The 22,158-nt window shown below is 40.6% G+C and overlaps 1 protein-coding gene across 5 annotated transcripts in view; it reads left to right on the top strand.

The window, feature by feature from the left end:
- kmt2b (lysine (K)-specific methyltransferase 2B) overlaps positions 1 to 22,158 on the top strand; it is a 38,863-nt gene that overhangs the window by 7,108 nt on the left and 9,597 nt on the right. For all 5 annotated transcript variants that reach the window (XM_015376884.1, XM_015376883.1, XM_015376882.1 and 2 more), the window contains 26 exons: positions 69 to 247; positions 2,801 to 2,923; positions 3,023 to 3,209; positions 3,848 to 4,079; positions 4,166 to 4,233; positions 4,334 to 4,591; positions 4,975 to 5,081; positions 7,058 to 7,183; positions 8,351 to 8,464; positions 9,226 to 9,372; positions 9,468 to 9,560; positions 9,636 to 9,753; positions 9,872 to 9,985; positions 12,188 to 12,372; positions 12,573 to 12,674; positions 13,622 to 13,732; positions 13,909 to 13,985; positions 14,134 to 14,354; positions 14,456 to 14,559; positions 14,636 to 14,773; positions 14,948 to 15,106; positions 15,182 to 15,299; positions 15,395 to 15,473; positions 16,837 to 16,997; positions 17,407 to 17,574; positions 17,680 to 20,641. In XM_015376884.1, coding sequence (XP_015232370.1) covers positions 69 to 247; positions 2,801 to 2,923; positions 3,023 to 3,209; positions 3,848 to 4,079; positions 4,166 to 4,233; positions 4,334 to 4,591; positions 4,975 to 5,081; positions 7,058 to 7,183; positions 8,351 to 8,464; positions 9,226 to 9,372; positions 9,468 to 9,560; positions 9,636 to 9,753; positions 9,872 to 9,985; positions 12,188 to 12,372; positions 12,573 to 12,674; positions 13,622 to 13,732; positions 13,909 to 13,985; positions 14,134 to 14,354; positions 14,456 to 14,559; positions 14,636 to 14,773; positions 14,948 to 15,106; positions 15,182 to 15,299; positions 15,395 to 15,473; positions 16,837 to 16,997; positions 17,407 to 17,574; positions 17,680 to 20,641 — 6,451 coding nt within the window. The remainder of the gene's footprint in view (positions 1 to 68; positions 248 to 2,800; positions 2,924 to 3,022; positions 3,210 to 3,847; positions 4,080 to 4,165; positions 4,234 to 4,333; positions 4,592 to 4,974; positions 5,082 to 7,057; positions 7,184 to 8,350; positions 8,465 to 9,225; positions 9,373 to 9,467; positions 9,561 to 9,635; positions 9,754 to 9,871; positions 9,986 to 12,187; positions 12,373 to 12,572; positions 12,675 to 13,621; positions 13,733 to 13,908; positions 13,986 to 14,133; positions 14,355 to 14,455; positions 14,560 to 14,635; positions 14,774 to 14,947; positions 15,107 to 15,181; positions 15,300 to 15,394; positions 15,474 to 16,836; positions 16,998 to 17,406; positions 17,575 to 17,679; positions 20,642 to 22,158) is intronic.

Here is a 22,158-nt window from a genome sequence, read left to right as displayed (position 1 = left end):
AATGATGCTTATCAATGGTGAAAACAAAGGTGCTTCATGAGCAGGCGTTTTTTTTGTTGTTTTTAAAGGAGGGCTGTCGGTACAGAAATCACACGCAGCTGAAGGCGTTCCTCCTGGGCATACGGAGAGGGGAGCGCCACAAAGGCCACGCCTCACTAGTGCAAATAAACGGATGTTGAATCTCCTCAGGAAAGCAAAGGTTCAACTCATTAAAATTGACCAGCAGAAACAGCTAAAGTCATCTGGGGTGAGTTGAAAACTTAAGATTTTTTTTATTCAGAAATAGCTTTCTGATCTTGGTTGAGATGCTTTTTAGCAGCATCTCAACCAAAGGTAACAATACTTACTTAGACAAACTATATAGTCATCTTGTATACAGAGGGTGTGTACAAAATGAAATTTCATTTTGTACAGCTCTCATGACATTTCCATTTCTTAAAGTGCTGCAGTGATCAAATGTAAACGTTGGAGAATAAAAACATGGTGGAAAAAAAACACATTAATATGGTCATTGATATTGTCAGGAATATTGTCAAGATGATGATTTATTCCAGTAATTCAACTCAAAAGGGAAACTTGTTTAGATTCATTAAGTACCGTGATGCATTTTAAACTTTAATTTTCATGACATTTATTTATTAGTGTCAAATTAATAATGTGTCCGACCCTCTTTGACCTAAAGCTAGTCGCAGCTGACACCTACCTTGTCTCCTCTAGAGATTCCACACACTAGCTGGGAATAGCTATCCCAATAAGGCTTACTACAGTAGATGGGATTTAAAATGGAAAATAAGAAACACATTAAAACATGAACCTACACTACTGACTCCAAGGATTAAGAAGAGATGGATAAATCAAGGGGGATTAAGGATCTAGTTTAGAACAGAGACAGAAGCTCCGTCCCCTTTTTCTTTTAGGGAACAACAGTTTTTTTTTCCAAAGCCTTAAGACTATCTCAGTGGTATCTTAGAAGGGAGTTACATGAAATAACCGTAAAACATCAAACCGGATCTCTGGGAGACAGTTAACCTGTGGTTCTGCTGAGGTGTGATGGAAGACCATGTAGCTTCTCTTATCGACTTTCAGGTCATAAGCATGTTGCAAATTTTAGGCAAACCTTTGAAATGTCAATTAAAGAAAATGCAAATTTTCATCTAGTGGAGCGGATTAACCAAGCAATGCAAATGTCATGTATCGACGTTAACCTCGGTGGTAATAAACAGGAAATAGAATCAGAATTCCAGCTCTGACCGCAGATCAGCGATAGACAGAGGTTTTAAACAAATGTAACTATCTTGTTAGCTAGTACTAGTGATGGTATATATCAGCCAGAGTTGTCAAGAGAGAAATCCGTTTTTATCACTTGCATTCAGAGACGCCAGCAGCAGGAACAGCTGATCAGTCAGTCATGTGAGCTAAATGTTTGCTATGTCAGAACGACTTATTCGACTAGTTTGTTTCAATTTCCTATTTAGTGCATTTGCTCTTTTTCAAAAAGACGTTAAACCTTTTTTGCATAATGTAGGCTAATGTAGGCAAGACTTTAATCTTGATCTGATCTTACTGGTCAGTAAAAAAATGTTGATGTTTGAGGCGAGCAGATTTGTGATACCACAGTCATAGAAGCATATATCAGTACTTCGGGCAGTTCAGAAGGAAACCAAGTCCTGCTAAAAAATAACAGCCTCCCAAAAGTGGGAAACATCGAGTGCTTTTAAGTGATTTGTTATACCTTTGGAATCAAGTAAACAAAGTGTACCAAAGCTCCTTTACTTTATCAATGACTGAGACTATGGCTAGTATTAACACTGCAGCCTGAAGTGACCCAAATCCGATGTTTTGGCCCATATGCGACCTGAATATGATCTTTTCATGGCAGTCTGAGCAACAGAGATCTGATTTTTTTCCAATGCGACCCAGGACACTTGGCTGTGTGGTCCTAAATCCGATATAAATCTGATCTTTTCAAATGCGACCTGCGTCTGAACAGCCAGGTCGCGTTCATCTGACCTGAACGCCATTAATAATCCACAAAGGTCACTATTCTGGGTCTTGCTATGAAGAAGCGGCAAGAAAAACAAACACCATGGCGGACAATACAGAGAGCAGTATTTATGTTTAACGATCTTAAAAAGATTGTGTTTTTATGTTTGTGGAAGTTCGCTAGATGCGCTCCGGCACTACCATCCATGTTTACTTCCGTAAACATAGAGCACGCTGGCCTGTGACATCATCGCGTCCTCTACTGCGCATGCAGGACACTTGCGTTGTATGACTGTAGTTTACACAGGAGATCACATAGAAGTCGCATATATTTTGAAATGAGAACGGCAACGCAAAAGGAAACAGATTTCACAAAAATATCGGAATTGAGCGTCAAGGCCGATACGTTTTTATGTTTATCCTCCTTGTGGGCTGTCACTGACTTTCTACTGAACATCTGTTTTCAAAGCTGAGCTGTCAGAAACCCCGTGTGTTAAGGCCATAAAAGCATATAACTTTTATTGCTCATTGTTGATCTGAGGATCTGTGAAACAATTTTAGCTTAAACCATTAGCCCCCTATCAAAATTGGCAGTTTTTAAACTGTGTTTGTAGGATTTGAATTGGTTCATTTCAGAGCTTTCTAGATTATTTCAGTTTAATCTAGTCATACCATAAAGCACAGTTACTTAATATTTTCTATATTCTCTGTATAAGCTCCTGTCATGGAGGAACCTCATATCCATGATGAAATCCAGTAAAGAAGTGTTTTTTTTCCTTCGCTTGAAGTGACGCCTGCCTGTTTGTTTACCTTGTAGCTGTTATCTGGCACCGCTGCTTCCCGATCCCAAGATATTGCCTCAAAAAGACATAGGAGGAAGCAGAGGGCGCAGGTTCCTCGTCCTCAGGTTCCTGTCAAGACAGAGCCACTTCAAGGACAAGTGAGTCCTTACGTCAATACACCGACATGGGAAGAGCATTGATCCGTCTTTAAAGCTTCTAGTGTGTTTTTCTTCTAACGCTGTTGGTTCTCCCCACAGCCACAGCTCATCTCTCCACTGTGCCAGGAGTTCCGGCGAGCAGGCGGCCCACGTATCAAGCATGTGTGTCGCGCCGCCTCCGTCGTCCTGGGCCAGCCCCGAGCCATGGTACCTGATGACATTCCCCGACTGAGTGCCTTGCCGCTGCATGAAAGATCCGGCATTTCCCCGTCAGCTATCCCTAAAGGTTGTTATACTAATAGTCTGCATTATTTTTTATTTTATTTTTCTATTAGATGCTTTCTTGAATGTTCCTGTGATGAATTGAATCTGGAAGAAAGTTTCTCCTCTTCGTTTTCTCTTTTTTTGAGCCACATAAACTATATAATTAGAATGTCTTTTTTTTTTTTTTTTAAAGGGAGATATTATTTTGATCTGAATTAAGATTAAACTAACATTGTTTGCTGGTTTTCAGAAAGCTGTCGATTCTTACCTCAGACTTTAACCCTGAACAGTGGCTTTTAAAAATAATTGTCAAAGATGAAATAAAACTAAAAAAATATAAATGTTAAAGATATACCAACTCTAGTTATTCTTTCTTTTATTTCCAAAAAAATGTATCAAAACTAACAGAATGACTAATAGCTTTTTCTTTTGTCATTGGGGTACAAACTATTAATTTTTTATCTACCTTTATTTATGGGGAATATTCAGATGAAAATGTAAAAAAATAGAAAATGAAACATTTTAGATTTATTTTATAACCCTATTAATATCTGTGTTGTAGACTATAGGGCTTTAGGCTCAGATGCTATTTGCACAACTAATGAGAAAAGATGTCTCTGTAGATCATGCTCCTTGCTGATCTGTTTGCTCTTGTTGCAGATATTGGGTCTCCATCAGAGTCAGACAGCCCCAGCCTATCGGATCCTAAGGCAACAAAGTCTAAAAAGCCGTCCAACTTTGGGAAGAAGAAAGGCCTCGGGCCGTTCGGATACCGCTCGCGGCGGTGTGGCATCTGCAAGGGCTGCAACCACGAGGAGGATTGTGGGAAGTGCATAAACTGCCTCGACAAGCCGAAGTTTGGTGGCCCTAACACTAAACGACAATGTTGTGTGTAAGTTCAACATAATGAGTACTTGTTGGATTATACAGCAGTGTTCAGAAAAAATAATTATTCTTTTGTCTTTCTTTAATCACAAGGTATAAGAGATGTGATCAGATTGAAGAGAGGAAAGCGCGCAGACTTAGCGGCAGAACAGCTCCCAAAAGTACTTTTTTGCTTTAATTTGCAACTAAATGTGTTCTCTACACTCTAGTGTGTAACGATGCTTATTCAGCTATTTCATTTTGTTTGTCCTCTTTGACAAGGTTCGTCTAAGCGGAGGCGGTCCTCCTTCAGCGGGGGTTGTTCAAGCAATGACGAAGGCAACGAGGGTGGTGGGGACTCGCCATCTGGTCCCAACACAGACGGTCACAGTCCATCAGTAAGGAAGCAGCCAAAGCGCGTTGTGAAGCCACGCGTCTATTTTAACCTGATGGATTACGACTCAGACCTTGACAACAAAGCTTTATCGAGCTCTGCCTCACCAGCAAGAAGGAGGGGTGCTGGACATCGCTTCAACCAAGGTATTGGAAGAGTCAGGAAGCCATGGGCTTATAATACCCTCTAATGGTAGTACAGTAGTAGCCATTCAAACTTTCCCCATTTTTTTTTTATGGGGCCTTGGCTTGTCCTTTAAAATTCCTTTTTAAACATCTATAATATTCCTTCTGTCATGATTTGAGGGCATTAAGATCTAAAGAGAAGCGTTATCTTCTGGTCAGACCCTGTAATTCAGTGAAAGGTTGTAGTCAGAGTAACAAAATATGCACACCCATGAGAAGGCCAGTGGCTGGAAGTTGAAGGGTATTTTGGTGTCATTTGGCTGCCATTCACCTGGCATTTGACTGGGAAAACCATTTTGAGTTGCTGCTACTATAAAAGTTGATTATTGTCTGCTGTCCCAAAGACTTTGTCTCCCTGGACGGGTTCTTTGAAGACTTCTCAGATGATGAAGTCCGACACCGTAAATCCAGTTCACATCGGGTACCACAGAGTCGACGGAAACCTGAGAAGGTGAGTAAAGATGATCCAAACTCTCAGTTAAACTCTGATTGGACTGGATAGCAGTTTTGGAATCTTCATCAAGATAAAAACTAGATAAGCTGTTTTCAAGGCCAAAGTTAATAAATAATCTGAGAACATCCATTTTCTTGAAATGACTCGTCTCAAAAATTCATCGTAAAGGTTTATGTTGTCTTGTTTTAAACCAAAATCACGCTTCTGTAAGTAACTTGAACTCTCCCTCTAGGCTTCCATACATATGTTCTATTCTACGGCTTTGACACACTATTGTTTCAATATCTCTGTCACAATGCTGCCATGCCACCAAAGGGCAAACTTGTGAACACATATTTCGAAATTGTTCATGAACAATCATGCCTTGTAATGTGTCTGCTAACTAGGGCTGCAACAACGAATCGATAAAATCGATAAAAATCGATTTTTAAAAGCGTTGGCAACAAATTTTATCATCGATTAGTTGTGTCGCGCGATTAATGCGTCATCCGCGGCCGCCGTCATCACATCCACTTGACTGAAACGGGGGAAGAAGAAAAAATACGGCAGAGCCAGCCAGCGCCGCTGGTGCAGTGTTGCCAACTCAGCGACTTTTCAGACCCCTCCAGCGACTATTTTTCAAAAAGGCGACTAGCGACAAATCTGGCGACTTTTTACGGTGTCACTGGCGGCTTTTGGAGACTCTTACGTGAAAGCATGCATCGTTCCTACTCTGCCGTGGGGCGCCTCCCCCATCCCAACCCTGTTCTCCCTCTCCCGCAGGAGTCCCTCTCAGCGCTGCAGTCAGAGCCGCAGGATGTTTACCCTCAGCGTCCAGACTGCAAATGAAGCGCGCATGCGCCGGGATTGACGGCGCAAATTGATCACAATAATTAAAATAGCCTGCTCTTTGTAAAGTGGAAAAAGTCGTAACATGCAACTTTTGTCAAAACAAATTAACATGGCACGGAACCACCATGTTTTACTTCGTTTTAAAGGGGAAACGTAACGTTAGTTTCTCAGGTAACTCATCTGATGCTTTCCTTACCGTGTTAGTAGGTTACAGACAGTGATAAGGTTGGCTACTTATTTTACTTTTAATTTCATTTGAATTAGCTTAAGCAGCGTTTATATTTACTTTATAAATAAATTAACTTGCAAATTATGAGGGCAAGGCTTTTAAAGTTTAAATGTTCTGGCAAAGATAAAGTAAAGAAGATCCTGCAATTTATGGAAGTAAAGCAGAATAAAATCCAGCAAGATCAGTAATATGTCAATTAATTATCTGCCACATTCCCATGTAAATATCTGTCTTTGGAGGATGTGTTTTTTAGCACCCCTAGTTCTCTCATTTTTATTCCAAATACAATTTATAATTTGAATCACAGGGCTATTTTTATCTCTATGGTTAAGTATTTTCTCAAGTAGCAACTTTAACTGCTATTCTTTCCTTTCTTAAAAGGCAGAACTCTTCTAGTCTAAAAAAAACTAATTTGTTGAAATGGGGGGGCCTATTGTTTGAACCCCTTAGGGGCTTTTAAAAACAAAAATGTCTATTTTTGAGCTTTATGAAACAAAGTACCCTATATTTTGTGGATGTACAGCTACATTTCTCATGTAAGTTTGCGTAGTTTTAACACAAACATTTATTTTTCATATTGCACCAGTACAGTTAATGAGCAACCTGTACTTGTGTGCTTGCTTGTTCTGTCTAAAATGTTTATTTTGGAATAAAGAGGTTAATATAAAAAATATTTTTTGTCCGATTCATCGATTAATTGAAAAAATAATCAGCCGATCCATCGATTTTAAAAATAATCGTTAGTTGCAGCCCTACTGCTAACAAAACGTTTCTGCATGTCTTTAACCTTCTGGCCATATATTTGTCTTTATTATATACAAGTTTTCTTAAAAAGAAAAAAAAGAGCTAAGCATCCTTACCCGTTTTATTTAACTTCTACTTTGTCTCAGTTAATGTTGGCTTTGTCTTGCAGGCGCTTCCATCTCAGGTTCCCTTGGAGCAAACCCCCCCCAGTGTCCTTGCTGCCCTTGCTCATGGGTTTGAGCAGCGGGAAGTCGAGTCTTCTAAACCAACTCACAAACTCAGGGTGGACTTCAAAGTAAGACAAGGCTCTTCTAGTAACACAGATTGGTTGGATTTGAAAAAAATCATTTTGTGGTTGCCATGTTTAATCAGCATGTCTTCCACCTAAAGTGCTACAGCATTAAAAAGAAAATAAATAAAGGTGTTTCTCTGTAAATTAGAAGTTGGTTGAAAAGTCTTGTTTGGTAACTTGATTCAAAAAAGTAAATTAATTAATCAAAAATCTATATTTTGGGGTTTTATTTAAACTCAAGACCAAATAAAAACCCAAATGTGAGTTTAGTTAATGTTTCTTTAGAGTAAGAACTAAAAATAAAAACTTAATTGCAGACCACTGAAAGGTTTATCTATGTATAGAAGAACACACTGCATAAAAATTAACTGAAAGTAGAATTGTTTAGAAATAAATGTATTTGCATTTTATAAGAGTAGATATATTATTTCAAGGTCATTATCCTTTTTCAGAAGAAATACATTTTCTATCGGCAGATAATTTTCTTACCTGCTCAAATCAAGGGAAAACACAATTCAACACATTTTAGCTTTAGATCAGTTTTGCAGTGGAGATGATCTCAGTACTTGGTTTGGGCTCCTTCTGTGTGGATAACTGCATGAATGCAGCATGACATGGATGATTTCAGCCTCTGCCTTGAACTAAACTGTTCATAATTTGTTTGTAATGGTATGCATGCCTACATGTTATGAAATCTGGCGTACCATAAAGAATAAATTATGAACAGTTTAGTTTGTGCCTTCAACTCGTTTGCTCATAGGAAGACGTTATTTGGATATAAGTTAATGGAATATCTTTAGAACGGCTCCAAATGACACAAAACTCATATAGGTGAGTAGAACATGATTTAATAATGTAAAATCAAGGGCCAAATGTAAAAAAAAAACTGCGTTCCCCTTTAAAGTTACCAAACTCAATAGAGTTCTATGCAGTTTATGGCCAGCAGGGGTCAGGGTTTTGTTAGAAATTCCCTAATCAGATAATCGTACTTTATTCTACTCAAAATAAAATCAGAGGGTTGTATATTAGTTGTGCAGAACCATTGGGAAAAACATTTTATCCTTTGCTGATAAGTAAAAAAGTCAAACATACATTTTTCTAAATACATCACAGAGGTGGGTTAGTGGAAAGAGCTACTGTAACTGTTGGGGTTTATTTTCTTATTTTCAGGAGGACTGTACTTTGGAGAATGTCTGGAATATGGGTGGTTTGAGTATTCTGACCTCTGCACCTGTCATGCCGCCCTACGTGTGCTTCCTTTGCGCCAGTAAAGGACAACATGAGGTGAATACCTGAGGCCTTTCTATGCGTCTGAGACCTTGTTCTGCCTCGGATCAACTTTAGATCAGTTCCTGGTTCTTTTTTTTTCCCTTTATGTTCCAGTCTTCTCGATTTCTCCTCCACAATACCTCAGATCATACTCTATGATCCTATTTTCTTCTTATATGTATTTATTTTAGGATTTTTTTTTGTATTTTTCCTATTCAACTATTTTTACTTTCATTTCCTGGTATTTTGGTGTCTTCTCTCTGTGTGCATGAAAACAATTTATTAAAACAAAACATAATTTCATTATCAGGTTTACTTTTTGTACATAAATCTTGCCCTTCTGAAGCTACTGTGCATGTACAACTTTTAACGAGAGTCAAAGGGCAAAGATTTTTGCGCCCTAGGGCGGAAATACGTCACCAATCCGATAAAAAAGGAATGAGGCTTTACTAGTCATTAAAGATTGAATATAGATCTTATAGATCTAAAAAAAATGTAGAGATATATTTCGTTTTACATTTTAATGTAAAGTTAAATTATCATATATATATATTATTTTTAATCTCTTAATTACGGTCATTGGGTATGGGGCGGCGCCCTCTTTTGGTCAGCCACCGCTGATTTAAATCTTTCCTTTCTAGCACATTTGTATCCCATATTTCAGATATGGACTTTACTTTATATAACTAAATTTGCAAAGGGGCAAGGAGTCAACCTCTATGTCCATTAATGAATCCATGATGTCATGTCTGAAGTAACCTGTTTTAAATTTACAGATGCTCTACTGCCAAGTATGCTGCGAACCCTTCCACCAGTTTTGCCTAGACCCTGCTGACCGCCCCTCAGAGGAAAATAAAGAAAATTGGTGCTGTCGACGCTGCAAGTTTTGTCATGTTTGTGGAGGGAAAAACAGACTCTCCAAGGTAGCAAAGGATAAACTTCCTTATTTTAGCTGCTAAAAACAGAAATGCAGAACAGCTTAAAATTGTTTCCCCCTTTCCAACATTGCTTTTGTCAGCCTTTATTGGAGTGTGAACGATGCCAAAACTGTTATCATGCTTCCTGCTTGGGACCAAACTATCCAAGGCAAAACAAGAAAAGGAAAGCCTGGGTTAGTATTCCCAGAAATGTTTTTGATCGTTCTATTATGCTTTATTATCTGGCTGAAAGGGATGTTCTTTTGCAGGTTTGTACAACATGCATCCGGTGCAAAAGCTGTGGTGTGACACCAGGAAAGACCTGGGACACGGACTGGAACCATGACAAAGGCCTTTGTCCAGACTGCTCAATCCTGTTTGATCAGGGTGAGTGGAGATTTAAGCTCTGCCACTTCATGGCCTCATTACTGACTTGACTGCTACCTCTTGTATTAATTTATATCAATTTATAATTTTTCATTTATTAACTTTTTTTTTTCCTTAGGTAATTATTGTCCAATCTGCTTCAAATGTTATGAAGACAATGACTACGATAGCCAGATGATGCAGTGCGGCTCATGCAACCACTGGGTACATGCCAGGTGTGAGGATCTAACAGGTGATTGTTAATTGATGGCTTTAATGATACTCCCAAATGCAGTGCTTTGCACAGTTATATCTACAGGTCCTTCTCAAAATATTAGCATATTGTGATAAAGTTAATTATTTTCCATAATGTAATGATAAAACTTGAACATTCATATATTTTAGATTCATTGCACACTAGCTGAAATATTTCAGGTCTTTTATTGTCTTAATACGGATGGTTTTGGCATACAGCTCATGAAAACCCAAAATTCCTATCTCACAAAATTATCATATCATTAAAAGGGTCTCTAAACGAGCTATGCACCTAATCATCTGAATCAACAAATTAACTCTAAACACCTGCAAATGATTCCTGAGGCCTTTAAAACTCCCAGCCTGGTTCATCACTCAAAACTCCAATCATGGGTAACCCTGCCAACCTGACTGCTGTCCAGAAGGCCATCATTGACGCCATCAAGCAAGAGGGTATGACACAGAAAGATATTTCTGAACGAATAGGCTGTTCCTAGAGTGCTGAATCAAGGCACCACAGTGGGAAGGAAAAGGTGTGGCAGAAAATGCTGCACAATGAGAAGAGGTGACCGGACCCTGACCAAGATTGTGGAGAAGGGACAATTCTAGACCTTGGGTGACCTGCGGAAGCAGTGGACTGAGTCTGGAGTAGAAACATCAAGAGCCACCGTGCACAGGCGTGTGCAGGAAATGGGCTACAGGCGCCGCATTTCCCAGGTCAAGCCACTTTTGAACCAGAAACAGCAGCAGAGGCACCTGACCTGGGCTACATAGAAGCAGCACTGGACTGTTGCTCAGTTTTACTTGTTATTTGGAAATCAAGGTGCCAGAGTCTGGAGGAAGACTGGGGAGAAGGAAATGCCAGAAGTCCAGTGTCAAGTAACCACAGTCAGTGATGGTGTGGGGTGCCATGTCAGCTGCAGGTGTTGGTCCACTGTGTTTTATCAAGGGCAGGGTCCATGCAGCGAGCTATCAGGAGATTTTGGAGCACTTCATGCTTCCATCTGGTGAAAAGCTTTATGGAGATGAAGATTTCATTTTTTAGCACGACCTGGCACCTGCTCACAGTAAATGCTTTACTGACGATGGTGTCACTTTGCTCAACTGGCCTGCCTACTCTCCTGACCTGAACCCCATAGAGATTCTGTGGGATATTGTGAAGAGAAAGTTGAGAGACATAAGACCCAACACTGTGGATGAGCTAAAGGCCGCTATCGAAGCATCCTGGGCCTCAATAACACCTCAGCCGTGCCACAGGCTGATTGCCTTCATGCAACGCCGCATTGAAGCAGTATTTTCTGCTAAAGAGATGAATGTTTGAATGAAGTTTTATCATTACATTAGTTTTATCATTACATTAGTTTTATCATTACATTATGGAAAATAATGAACTTTATCACAATGTGCTAATATTTTGAGAAGGACCTGTATATCCTTTGAACTACTTCATATTCTATCATGTCAAACCTACAAACTTCAACTAGTTGAACTGAGATTGTGTTATGGACATGTAATCTCATACTATCAGTAATGATTGATTGCAAGAAAAATAATACTTGTTTTAAGATTTTTTTACAAATTAAACATTGAAATCTCTTACTAATGTTAGAGCCTCATTCCTTTTAAGGGGCAAACAAAAAAAATATGAACAAATGAAAAAAACAAACAAAAAAAACCCAGCAAATTAGCATCATGTGAGCTAACGTTGCTGAATGCCATAAAGGAATCAGCAAACACATTCACCTGTCAGCTGACGCAAGAACTAAATGCTGGCCAATGTATTGGGCCATCTCTGCTGTAAAGATAAGATTTTAAGGTCTCAACATATTCTCTAACGGATTCGAGTTTGAGTAGAATATCTCAAGACTTTGTAGTCGTGATAAAACATGCATTTGATTCGAGCTGAACCACATTGCAGCTCTGTATCTCTGCAGCTTCTTCAGAATTATTATAGGACTGTTAGCAGCTCAGCCTGTCGGTTTAGGTGGACAGCCTGATAAGCTGTCAGTGGTACCAAAGCATTTCCTGTTTCACATTAAGTTTTAGATGTTGTTTGCTTGCGTTATTTAATTGCCTGACCTTGCTTGGATTGATCTCTGTTTGGTGCCTTGTAGAAAGTGTTTATATCTCTTTAAACTTCTTCACTTTATGAATTTTATCCCAGCATTGAAATTTGTATGTTGCTGTCTAACGCTTTCAGATGAGCTGTATGAGATCCTGTCCAGCCTGCCTGAAAGCGTGGTGTATTCATGCCGGCCATGCAGTGTGACCCAGCCGAGCGCCTGGAGGGAGCTGCTTTACATCGAGCTCAGAGCTGGGGTGGAGAAGGTGTTGGCATGCCTGCTCTCCTCCACTCTCACACAGCATCTTGTCACATGCTCACAGGTATAAAGAAAGCTCTACACCTTTATTTATAAAAACGTATGCCATGGAGACTTTTTTTTTTCTTTTTCATATGTGTAGTATGTTTGATGATGATGTAAATTGTGCAAGACATTGTTGTGGTTCTCTTGAAAAAAGGATTAATTTGTTTGGATAGACTGAAGTCTGAATTGGTTTCATTTGTATTTTGTTTTCTGCTTCAGTGTGAAAAGCTGGTCGATCCTGACAGTGTGGTTGAAAACCAGCCAGCCTGTGATCTCCGAGCTGTTGGCAAAAAGTTTGACAAAGGCCTCTACACCACCCTGGTAAGTACAACATTCCTTGTATCTGTTGGACAATGTAATTTGGCAAAAATTTCTAGATGAGGAAGAGGTGTTGTTCCTCTTCTTAAAAGTCTTCTTTAACCGATCTATTTCAACGTGACCTTTAGACTTGACATATCAGATGTTTATGTTAATGTTGAATTGCAGAACCTATTGAAACTGTTCTGTGTAATATATAAGCTGCTTATAGAACCGTTGCTGGCACCCTTAACTTCCTCTGTAGGAGCTCTCACACGTCAGCACTTCACCTTTATGTTATATATTTTTTCTGTCTTGTGGTTTATGTCACAAGCTGCGGCCTTGCTGTTATTTTCTGACTCAAAGAAGCATCTTTTCAAGACAACCTTTTCCTTTGCTTTGTCTGGAGATTGCACTTTGGTTTTACTAAGTGAAGTATGTCATGTCTGAGATGGATGATTCAGAGATATTTTTGTGACTAACTTGTTATGTGGAAGATTCCAGTATAGCAACATCTCGTTATTTCACATAGAACCTCTTCTTTTGGGCATGAATTGACAAAGATACTCTATTCGTCATAGGCTTTGCCATAGGAACTCACAATGTTTTTCCTCATGATTTTCCCACTTCTTGCTCTTCCCTTTTGGCTGGTTCCCTTTTTTGCTGACTATAAGCAGCGCAATGTCTACTACTGTATTCATTGATGTCAGTTGGAAACTACAATGTGATCACACAATACATGCAATCATTCACACTGTCGGGTTTTTTATATTGAGAAAGGTTACTGTAGGTGGTTTTACTATTGTCATCTGTGTGAAAGCTTCGACCACTCAGAGGATTACTTCCCCATTCCCAACAAGCTCATAGTAATAGCTGTCTAGTATAAGGAAGGAAACTTAACTGACATTACCTGATATCTGAAAGTCATGATCCGTGGCTAAATCAATACTCCTGTTCTTGTCTTTTTTTAGAAAATGTTCCATGAAGATGTGGTTCAAGTGATACGAAAAAGGCTTGAGCAGGAAGACCATCTCCCAGAGGAGCAGAGGCCCACTGCTCTGGCTCGCTCTTACTACCTAAAGGTACTGCATGGCCAAAGGATGCAGAACTCCCTTCATTTGACCTAATTTATACCCATAGATGGGCTTTTTTACACTTAAAGTTTAGTGAAATTGGGAATGAAAAAAAAAAATTGTGAGTAAATTTGGGTTGAAATTCAACATTTATTGTTGTTGGGTAATTTTTTTTTCTTTTTTAGCTTCTGGAAGAGGTTTTTAACTGGTTTAACAGCCAAGACCCAAAGCTGTGGAACCTTTCTGCCAAAGACTTAACACCGTGAGTTGTGATGATCTTTTAAAAGTTTGACAGTGTTCACAAATTGCAAAATGACAGTATTCCCTAGCCTCATGTGTTTTTGCATGTTTATCACAAGAAAAGAAATATGCTGCAAATGATAATCCAAGTCTTTATGGTCTCTGTTTAGAGGTATGCTGTCGACTGCTGTTCATCCTCCCACAACGGAACATGTTTACGCTCAGTGGCAGGAGAGGAAGGAGCTGCTGTCCAGGCCCCCGCTGGGCCTCCTTCAGGATGACAACGGACTACAAACACTGGATATAAAAGAGGAGGACGCGGCTTCTCCAATGTCAGGGGACTCACTGAGCCGAAACCACTTCAAAAATAGCCGGACAGCCAAACTCAAAGGCAACCCTGTTCTTTTAATATCATGGTGGGAGGCTCTGTGGGGGTTAGTTACTAAAGATGCTTACTTTATTCTTTCTTTGCTGCTGCTGCTGTTGTTGCAGGAAAAAGAGGCAGACTTTCAAAAGCTGACTTGGACACTGGGTGGTCCAAAGAGGATGAAAGGCAGTGCTCCTTGTGTCAGAAATATGGAGATCTCAAACCCAATGTAGGAAATCCAGTAACAGAAACATGGTTTCTTCCAACCACTCTAGCAGTGTTAACTCTTTTCTTTGACTCTGCAGGAAGCAGGAAGACTTCTCTACCTTGGCCAGAATGAGTGGGCACACGTCAACTGCTGTTTGTGGTCTGCTGAGGTCTTTGAAGAAGATAATGGCTCCTTGTTACATGTACACAGCGCTGTGACAAGGGGGCGGCTGATGGTCAGTGAAAAGATATTCTATTGCTAAATCCGCTAAAGTACATAAGTAGAAACCTGTGCTTTTTTGCAGACCAGCACAGAGAGTTCGGATATTCATATGCAACCTTCAACTGTTTGCTGCTCAGGACTCAGATTTCTGCTTGTTTCTCCACAATTTCTTTTACAACCTTATCAGCGATGCGAGCGCTGTAATCAGACTGGTGCCACCGTGGGCTGCTGTTTGACATCTTGTCAAAGCAACTACCATTTCATGTGTGCCCGTTCGCGACAGTGTGTGTTCCAGGATGATAAAAAGGTCTACTGCCACAAACACAGACATCTCATTAGTGGAAGGGTAAGTTCTGGTCCTCTGTTGGATGTAGAAACCATGTGGATCTGGGATTTAAGTGAACTTCCCTTTGTTTTCCAGATGATAACTGGTCAGGAGTTTGAAGTAAACCGCAGAGTCTATGTGGACTTTGAAGGGATCAGCCTTCGCAGAAAGTTCCTCACTGGACTAGAGCCAGAACTGATCAATGTTATGATTGGTATATTGTTCATCTCATACTTGATGGAAAACTTTCTCTTTGCTTTTTTATGCTAATTTGCCCTAATAATTGGTATTCTTGGCTTTGCTTCATAGGTTCCTTGCAGATTGAAAAGTTGGGTATGCTGTCTGAGCTTTCAGCCAGCAAAGGCAAACTGTTTCCTGTTGGGTTTCAGTAAGTAGTGGGTTTTTTTGTATTAAGAAACAAATTATTTATAAAGTATGTTGTATCCAAATATAGACAATGAATCAAATAAAATCATGCATTTTAATTGCCGTATATTCCGGACTATAGAGCGCACCTTGCCACGCCCACAAATTTTCTTTTTTCTTAAATTTAAATTTGCATACATAGGCCGCACTGTGCTGGCTATAAGCAGCTGAACTGTCTCCAGCCAAACCTGTAGGGGGAGCTCTACATTTATCCCATGGAGTAGGGAAGAAGAAGAATGCTAGCTCTTGTTAGCTTGTTTGCTCGCAGTTACAACATCTGAAAGACGGGGCTTCATCAGCTCTTTATTTCAGCTTTGCAGGAGTTGAGCCCAGCCTCTTCATTAGTTTGGCAGCTTTAATGCGGGAAATAAATGTCAAAATGTGTGAATTCAGGACATTTTTTTTCTCCGCTGTGCCTGCTGCTAGCATGTTCTTGTGCTAAAAGAAAATTAGCCACTTATTCTTTCATTTCCAACTTTGACTCCCCGCTCTGGCAGTTAGGAAAAATCAGCAGAAAAGCTGCACCTTATTATAGGCCTCGTGATTCAAAGTGTGGGGAAAAAAGCGCCAGCTTATAGTCTGGAAAATAGGGTAGTTAAAATCAAAATGTTCATGCAATTCGAAAGCTGAAACTTCCATATTAACATGAAAGTAGTTGGTTTTTATCGACTTATTAAATTTTGCGTTTTATTCTGATATAATGTGGTTATAACTTGTGAATGTTTCCACTGATGTGGACAATAACATTAACCTACTTTATTATTACAGAGAATCATATATTTCAAGCTTTTTATTTTTTTTTTTTTCTCCTATAGTTTGCATCATTTTGTCATAACTAAGGAGTTTTAATCCAGAAAGGAGAACCCTATCCCCAGCAGTCATGGGGATCACAGCTGACTTGAGTGTTTTCCGGCTGACAATGACTAACTCCTTCACAAGGAGCATAGAACACACTACCTCAAGTGTATAAAAAAAAAAAAAAATGAGCAGAAGGCATAATTCTTGAGCGCTTGAGAGAAATATGTTTCTTAAATCCTCTTGCTTCATTTTGCTGACAGGGAATTTACAGTAATCTCTGTATGATGTCATCAGTTTCAACACCTGCTTAAATTACTTACTAGTCTTATGCAGTACTAAAAAAAATGATTTTTCACTAGCTTTAAGTAACGATGATCAGAATTCACTCAAATAAACAAAATCTGTTGTTTTCAATTAAATTACTAAAGCAATTCTAATAGATAGTCATTACTTAAAGGTGAACCTTAAGTTGAATTTAATATTAGTTTGGTTAAAGTAAGTTAAATGATTTTATAACTATTTTCCAGGTGCTCTCGATGGTACTGGAGTACCCTGAACCCACTGCGACGGTGCAGATATACCTGTAAAATTCGGGAGGTGCGGCCTGTTGTCCAGGAGAAGCCTGTTGAAGAAATGCCAGACCAGGGAGACAATCACACTATCGCCCACAGTCCACGTCAACTGCCTGGTGTGTAAATTTAGCAATGGAAAAAGTATTTTTGTCACGTAGTATACTTTGACAGTTTAGGGTTTGATTAGAATTAAGTTATCCGAGTGTAGCAGCAGCAAAACGACAGGAAATGGAACCACTTTGACACATAGCAGCAGTGACTCAGAAAGATAGCAGATGTGATAAAGAAAATAAAGATATGGTCTTCACATCCACTATGCAGTGTAAGAAAAAAAACATGCTGATGTTAAAATAAAATAATCTGTTCAAAGAAGTGTGAATGTGTAAGACTGTTCAAAAATATTTAAAGCCAGCTTGTTTATCTTTACAAGAATACCAGACTATTAGTAAGAGTGTGAAAAATGTGCAAATAACAGTAGGATCGAAGAAGCTAAAGTTGTCTTAAATGTTTGGTATGAATCTACAGGAGCTTCTGTCGAAGAGGCAGAGGAAACGGAAGTCCACCACCCTTCAGAGGAATCCCATCTTCTCTGTCTTCCCCCAAAGTCTGATCATAGTACAAAGCCAAAAATCCCCAATCATCCTCTTCATCGGCGACCAGCTGGAGGTCTGTCTCGTCCTCTGCCATGTCCAGGTATGTAATCTTTTTTTTTCTTTTTTTTTTTTTTTAAGAGATCCTATTTATAAACCATGTTAAACAGAAGATACTATGTTCTAATTCATTATTTCTTTTACTTAGGTGTAGTTCAGACTAAACCCCACCACATCCTGACCATAAGTGATCTAGAGGAGACCCGGAGAGCTCGCCGCCACAGCCCACACTCTGGGACACCAGGCCTAAAGAGTCGTATGTCCCCGCCCCCCGTTGCCCCTCTAACCGGACCCATTACCCTCCGTGCCGGGAAATCTCCTCACCCAACCTCCCCTTTGTTTCCACTCGGTGTTTCAGACAACCTGATGAATTCATCCCGCTCAGTCGGTGGTAGAAACGCTTCCTCAGTCCGCGCCACATCGTTCTTCCCTCAGTCTCACTGGCATGAGAACACAACCACCATGCAGCAGTTACCCAGGAGCCGCCTGTCCTTTGATCTGAGTGGCTCCGATTCAGTTGAGGTGCCGCACAACTTTTTAGCTTCACCGGAGCCAGAAGACGTCTCTCCAGCAAACGGCGCTTCGCCCCATGGCGATGTAGACAAGCACGGTGACCATTTTCCATACGACTCCTTTCACAGAGAGTCCAGCATAAGTCTGGGTGAGGAGATGCGAACAGAACTGGAGATTGAAGAAACACTTCTGAACGAAGGTGTGGCAATGAACTGCGGGGGGCAGATAGTGGTGGAAGGTGATGATGCGGAGCAGTTTTGGGGAAGAACCAAAGAGGTACGGAAGAGGAAATCCCTTGTTGCAAATCTTCCACGTTCTGCAGCCTCGGCAAAGGAAGATTTGGGAAGCACCTCCTCAGATGATGATATGGAGCACTACTTGAACTTTTCAAGAACTGTAGTCAGCTGCCCAGCATCCAAAGATCGATCTAAGTCTCCTTGCTCCTCTTCTTCAACCCGGCCCTTGGCTCAGCTGGATGGGATAGATGACGGTACTGAGAGTGACGCAAGCCTAGCGGCTACCGATGATTCTCAGAAGGTTGATGGACCTGGGAAAAATGAGATAAAAAGAAAAGACCTTCATAATAAAAGTAGTGAAATCACAAACAGAGCCAAATTAGCTAATCTCTCATTTCACCACAACCAAGCAGCACCTTCAGGTGCTAGAAAAGGTACAGCTGACAGCCCCCCCCAGTGTCCGCCGATATCCTGTGATGCCTCAAACACTCCTTTGATAGATCATGAATCTATACCTCCTACTCCAGGTGTCGAGGCTCTTCCTAACTTGCTCACTAAGGTGCCTGAGACGTGCTATTCAGACCCGTTGTCGTCCGGTTCCAGTTTAGGCTTTGCCTCTGAAGCGGCGCTTGTGCTTGAGAGATGTGACGGAAACCCAAGTTTCACTGAACTGCTTCCTGTTGTACAAGGACCTGAAAGCCAGCAGAGTGAAATCTGCGAAGCCCTGAACTCGGAGTCCGACGGCCCCAACTTTACGTCTTCAGCCGAAGAACCTGCTGTTTTGACGAACCATATAACATCTGATCTGATGGATTCAGCTGATAATAGCCAGAGCTCCACGCTGGGCCTTCTCCAGCCCCCCTCTTTTATGCCTACAGATGTGCAAACCCCCTCGCAATGCCTCGTAGATTCTCTTGAGGTGTATCCCTGTTTACCAGGTTTCAGTAATCCTCCTCTAACCAGTATCACACTTCAGCCAGTAGCACCACCTCAGGAATCCCAGAACTTCCCCTGCATTGAGCCTTTGTCCTCTAAACTGACAACCCTTACTCCTGTAGGAGATGTTATCCAAACGCCGCTGAATGACCCTCAGAATGATCCAGCATTACCAGCTTGTTTAGGGACTGGTTCCCCAACGGAAACTTGCGCTGCTCTGTTCTCTGCTCAGACGCATCCGTTCAGTTCTGGCACCGCTGTTTCTTCCTCTGTTTCTGTATCAACTCTTCCTGGGCTGTTAGCACAGGGTGCAGCCACTCCAATACCGCTGCAGACCACTTCTGCTCCTGTGGTCCTGAACGGTTATAGCTCCTCCACTACACAGAAGGAAGCAATGTCCAGCCACACAATCTCCATCAACTTCTCCTCTCAGAGGCAAGTGATAGAACCTCACCAGCAGGTGCTGCCTCAGGCATTACCTGGTCACGCCATCCTTACTGTGAAAGAGGTCGGAGGTCCGAATGTAGATCCCACTCCTCATGTTTTGTTGGTGAACCGCCTTGGGCAGATCTTTGTGAAGAACCCTGAAAACAATGCATTCCAACTGCCCACTCCGAATTCCTCATCCTATAACTGTGTCACCCAGATTGCCAGTCTTTTGCAGAGCAACGCTCTCTCAGCCACACTGGCTGCAGCTGGAAACATGACTGTTGCTCCACCTGGCACCAGCCTGACGGCAGCTTCTGCTACCGCCACACCGTCGGCTCAGAACCCAACCACAGTTACACAGCTGCTCACACACAACAGCAACGGCGCCGTGGCCTCATCCAATTCCAAGAAGCCCAGAAAAAATACAAAAACTCTGAAAGATGAAGCAGCCTCTGAGCTGAAGAAACCAAAGAAGAAGAAGGAGTCCAGTTCATCCAGGAAATCAAAGTCCTCCAAGGCTGCAGGACAGCCTGCCTTATCTACTGAGACTCACCAGATGAGTCCCGCCGAGAGCGCCCAGGCGATCATCAATCAAGCAATGGCGAGTAACTACACCCCAAAGTGGACCGGGCTCCGGACAATGAGTCCTTCCTCACTGGTTCTACCGCCTGGCCTTCTAATTGAGCCCGAATCTCCAGTATCGCCACGTTCTCCTTCACCTCCAGCACCACCGCCGCCACCTCCAGCCCCTCGGCCTCGTTCCCACGTCCGCATGAAGAGAGTGTCTTCCCTCTCGGACCGCATCGTCACGAAGAAGTGTAAAGTTGACTTCCTGCCACCAGAGGGCATCAGCGAAGAGGAGGAGCCCCGTAAAGCCGCTTTTCCAAGCGCATCCAACAGGGCCTCAGGAGTTCGCATTAAAACCCCAACAGTGAAGGGCGTCCTGAATCTGGATGAGATGAAGGATGAACATCTTAGTGATTCTGAGAGCTCAGGGTGAGTTTTTATACAAGAGCCTTGAATTATGCTTTTGGAAACCTTTCTAACATTATCATTCTCTCTGCAAGTTATTGTTGGGCGGGTTCTTTTGTTTGTTTTTGCAATAATTTCTCATGATATGTAGTTGCACATTAAGGAGCACAGAGATGCAAAAACTATTTCCAGCGGCATAAGTACCCTCCGCCCAGGTTTTTCCCTAATAAAACACAAAAAAACGGTTTAACCCAAAAGTGGTCTGTCAGATAAGGGGACAGAAAAGGGTTTTTTAATTTGACTAAAATGGTTCTTTTGACAAGAAGTAACATTAATGTTTTAGAGAAGTGTGAATCTTTAAATCCTCAAAGGTAAATCAAAACGGCAGCCAAAGATGCAAAACGCTGGTCAGAATTATAAAAAAGGGCTCGATTGCTGTATGCAACTAAGACATTTTCCATTGATTATTAAGATGGAAATAAGTTAAGAAAATAACCTTTACTTATTATTGTTCTGATTTTTATTTGTTAAAGTTTAAAATATTGAATTTTGTTCCACTCTTCATAAAGAATTACAATTTTATGTTTTGTTTGCTTATGTTCATAATGTCTAAAAAAACAAGAAGCTCAGTGCTAATTATTTTTCAACCCCTTATTTTAATAAAAAAAAAAAGGTTTCAATAAAATATGATAGTATTGACAACGTACTAAACCTCTCTGATGACTGCAAACATTTTAGTGCAATGCTTTATTTACGCTTCATTGACTCCTTGTGTTTTTTCCTCCAATGAGAAATGACCATAACAAAACTGTTGATAACCTTTTGCTCCGAATGTGCTGATGCATATACCAGCTGGCCGAACGAAACCGGACTACTTTACTTTGGAGACTTTCTGCTCGTGTCTGTGGCAAAAGCATTAACCCTCAAAGTAAAAAAATGTGGCATTAATGTTAATTTTAAAAAGGTTCATTTATTTATATATATATATATATATACAGGGTTCCCGCGGGTCCTTAAAAAGTCTTAAAAGGCATTTAAGTCTTCAAAATAAAACTAAGGCCTTAATTGGTATTAAAATGTCCTAAATTATTCTTTCGTAGGTCTTATTTTTTAAAATATCATAAATACGATTATTTTTATTACGATTTAATTTTGTAATCTAAATAAAACATTTAAATTGAAAAAAAAAATGTTTTATTTGAAAAAAAAATAACGGCTCGCCATTATTGGTTCTGTCCCGATAGCGGAACCAATAAAAGCGTTGTTGCTGCCAGGATATTTGGGAGATGCGCCATTAACTTTTTGTCTGGAAAATATGAGCAAGTGTAAATGAGGCACAGTGTATTTTATCCAAGTCATTCAAGCTCGGAACGATGGGAATTAAGGCAGTGGAGTCACATGCGAAGCACGAAACACAAGGCGTCAAAATCGAGTAACTGAGAACCAGCCGGTATTTCTCAGTTTAGTTCCACCCTTGTCTCTGCAACGCCTCCACTTATCACCAAATCAAACATACTAAGAAAACGATACGAAGAAAAATA

The sequence above is a fragment of the Cyprinodon variegatus genome, unplaced genomic scaffold (genome assembly GCF_000732505.1).
Source record: "Cyprinodon variegatus isolate N-32 unplaced genomic scaffold, C_variegatus-1.0 Scaffold143, whole genome shotgun sequence".
NCBI lineage: Eukaryota > Metazoa > Chordata > Actinopteri > Cyprinodontiformes > Cyprinodontidae > Cyprinodon > Cyprinodon variegatus.
The sequence above is the reverse complement of the archived record's forward strand: the minus strand, read 5'-3'. Positions and strand labels throughout refer to the sequence as shown.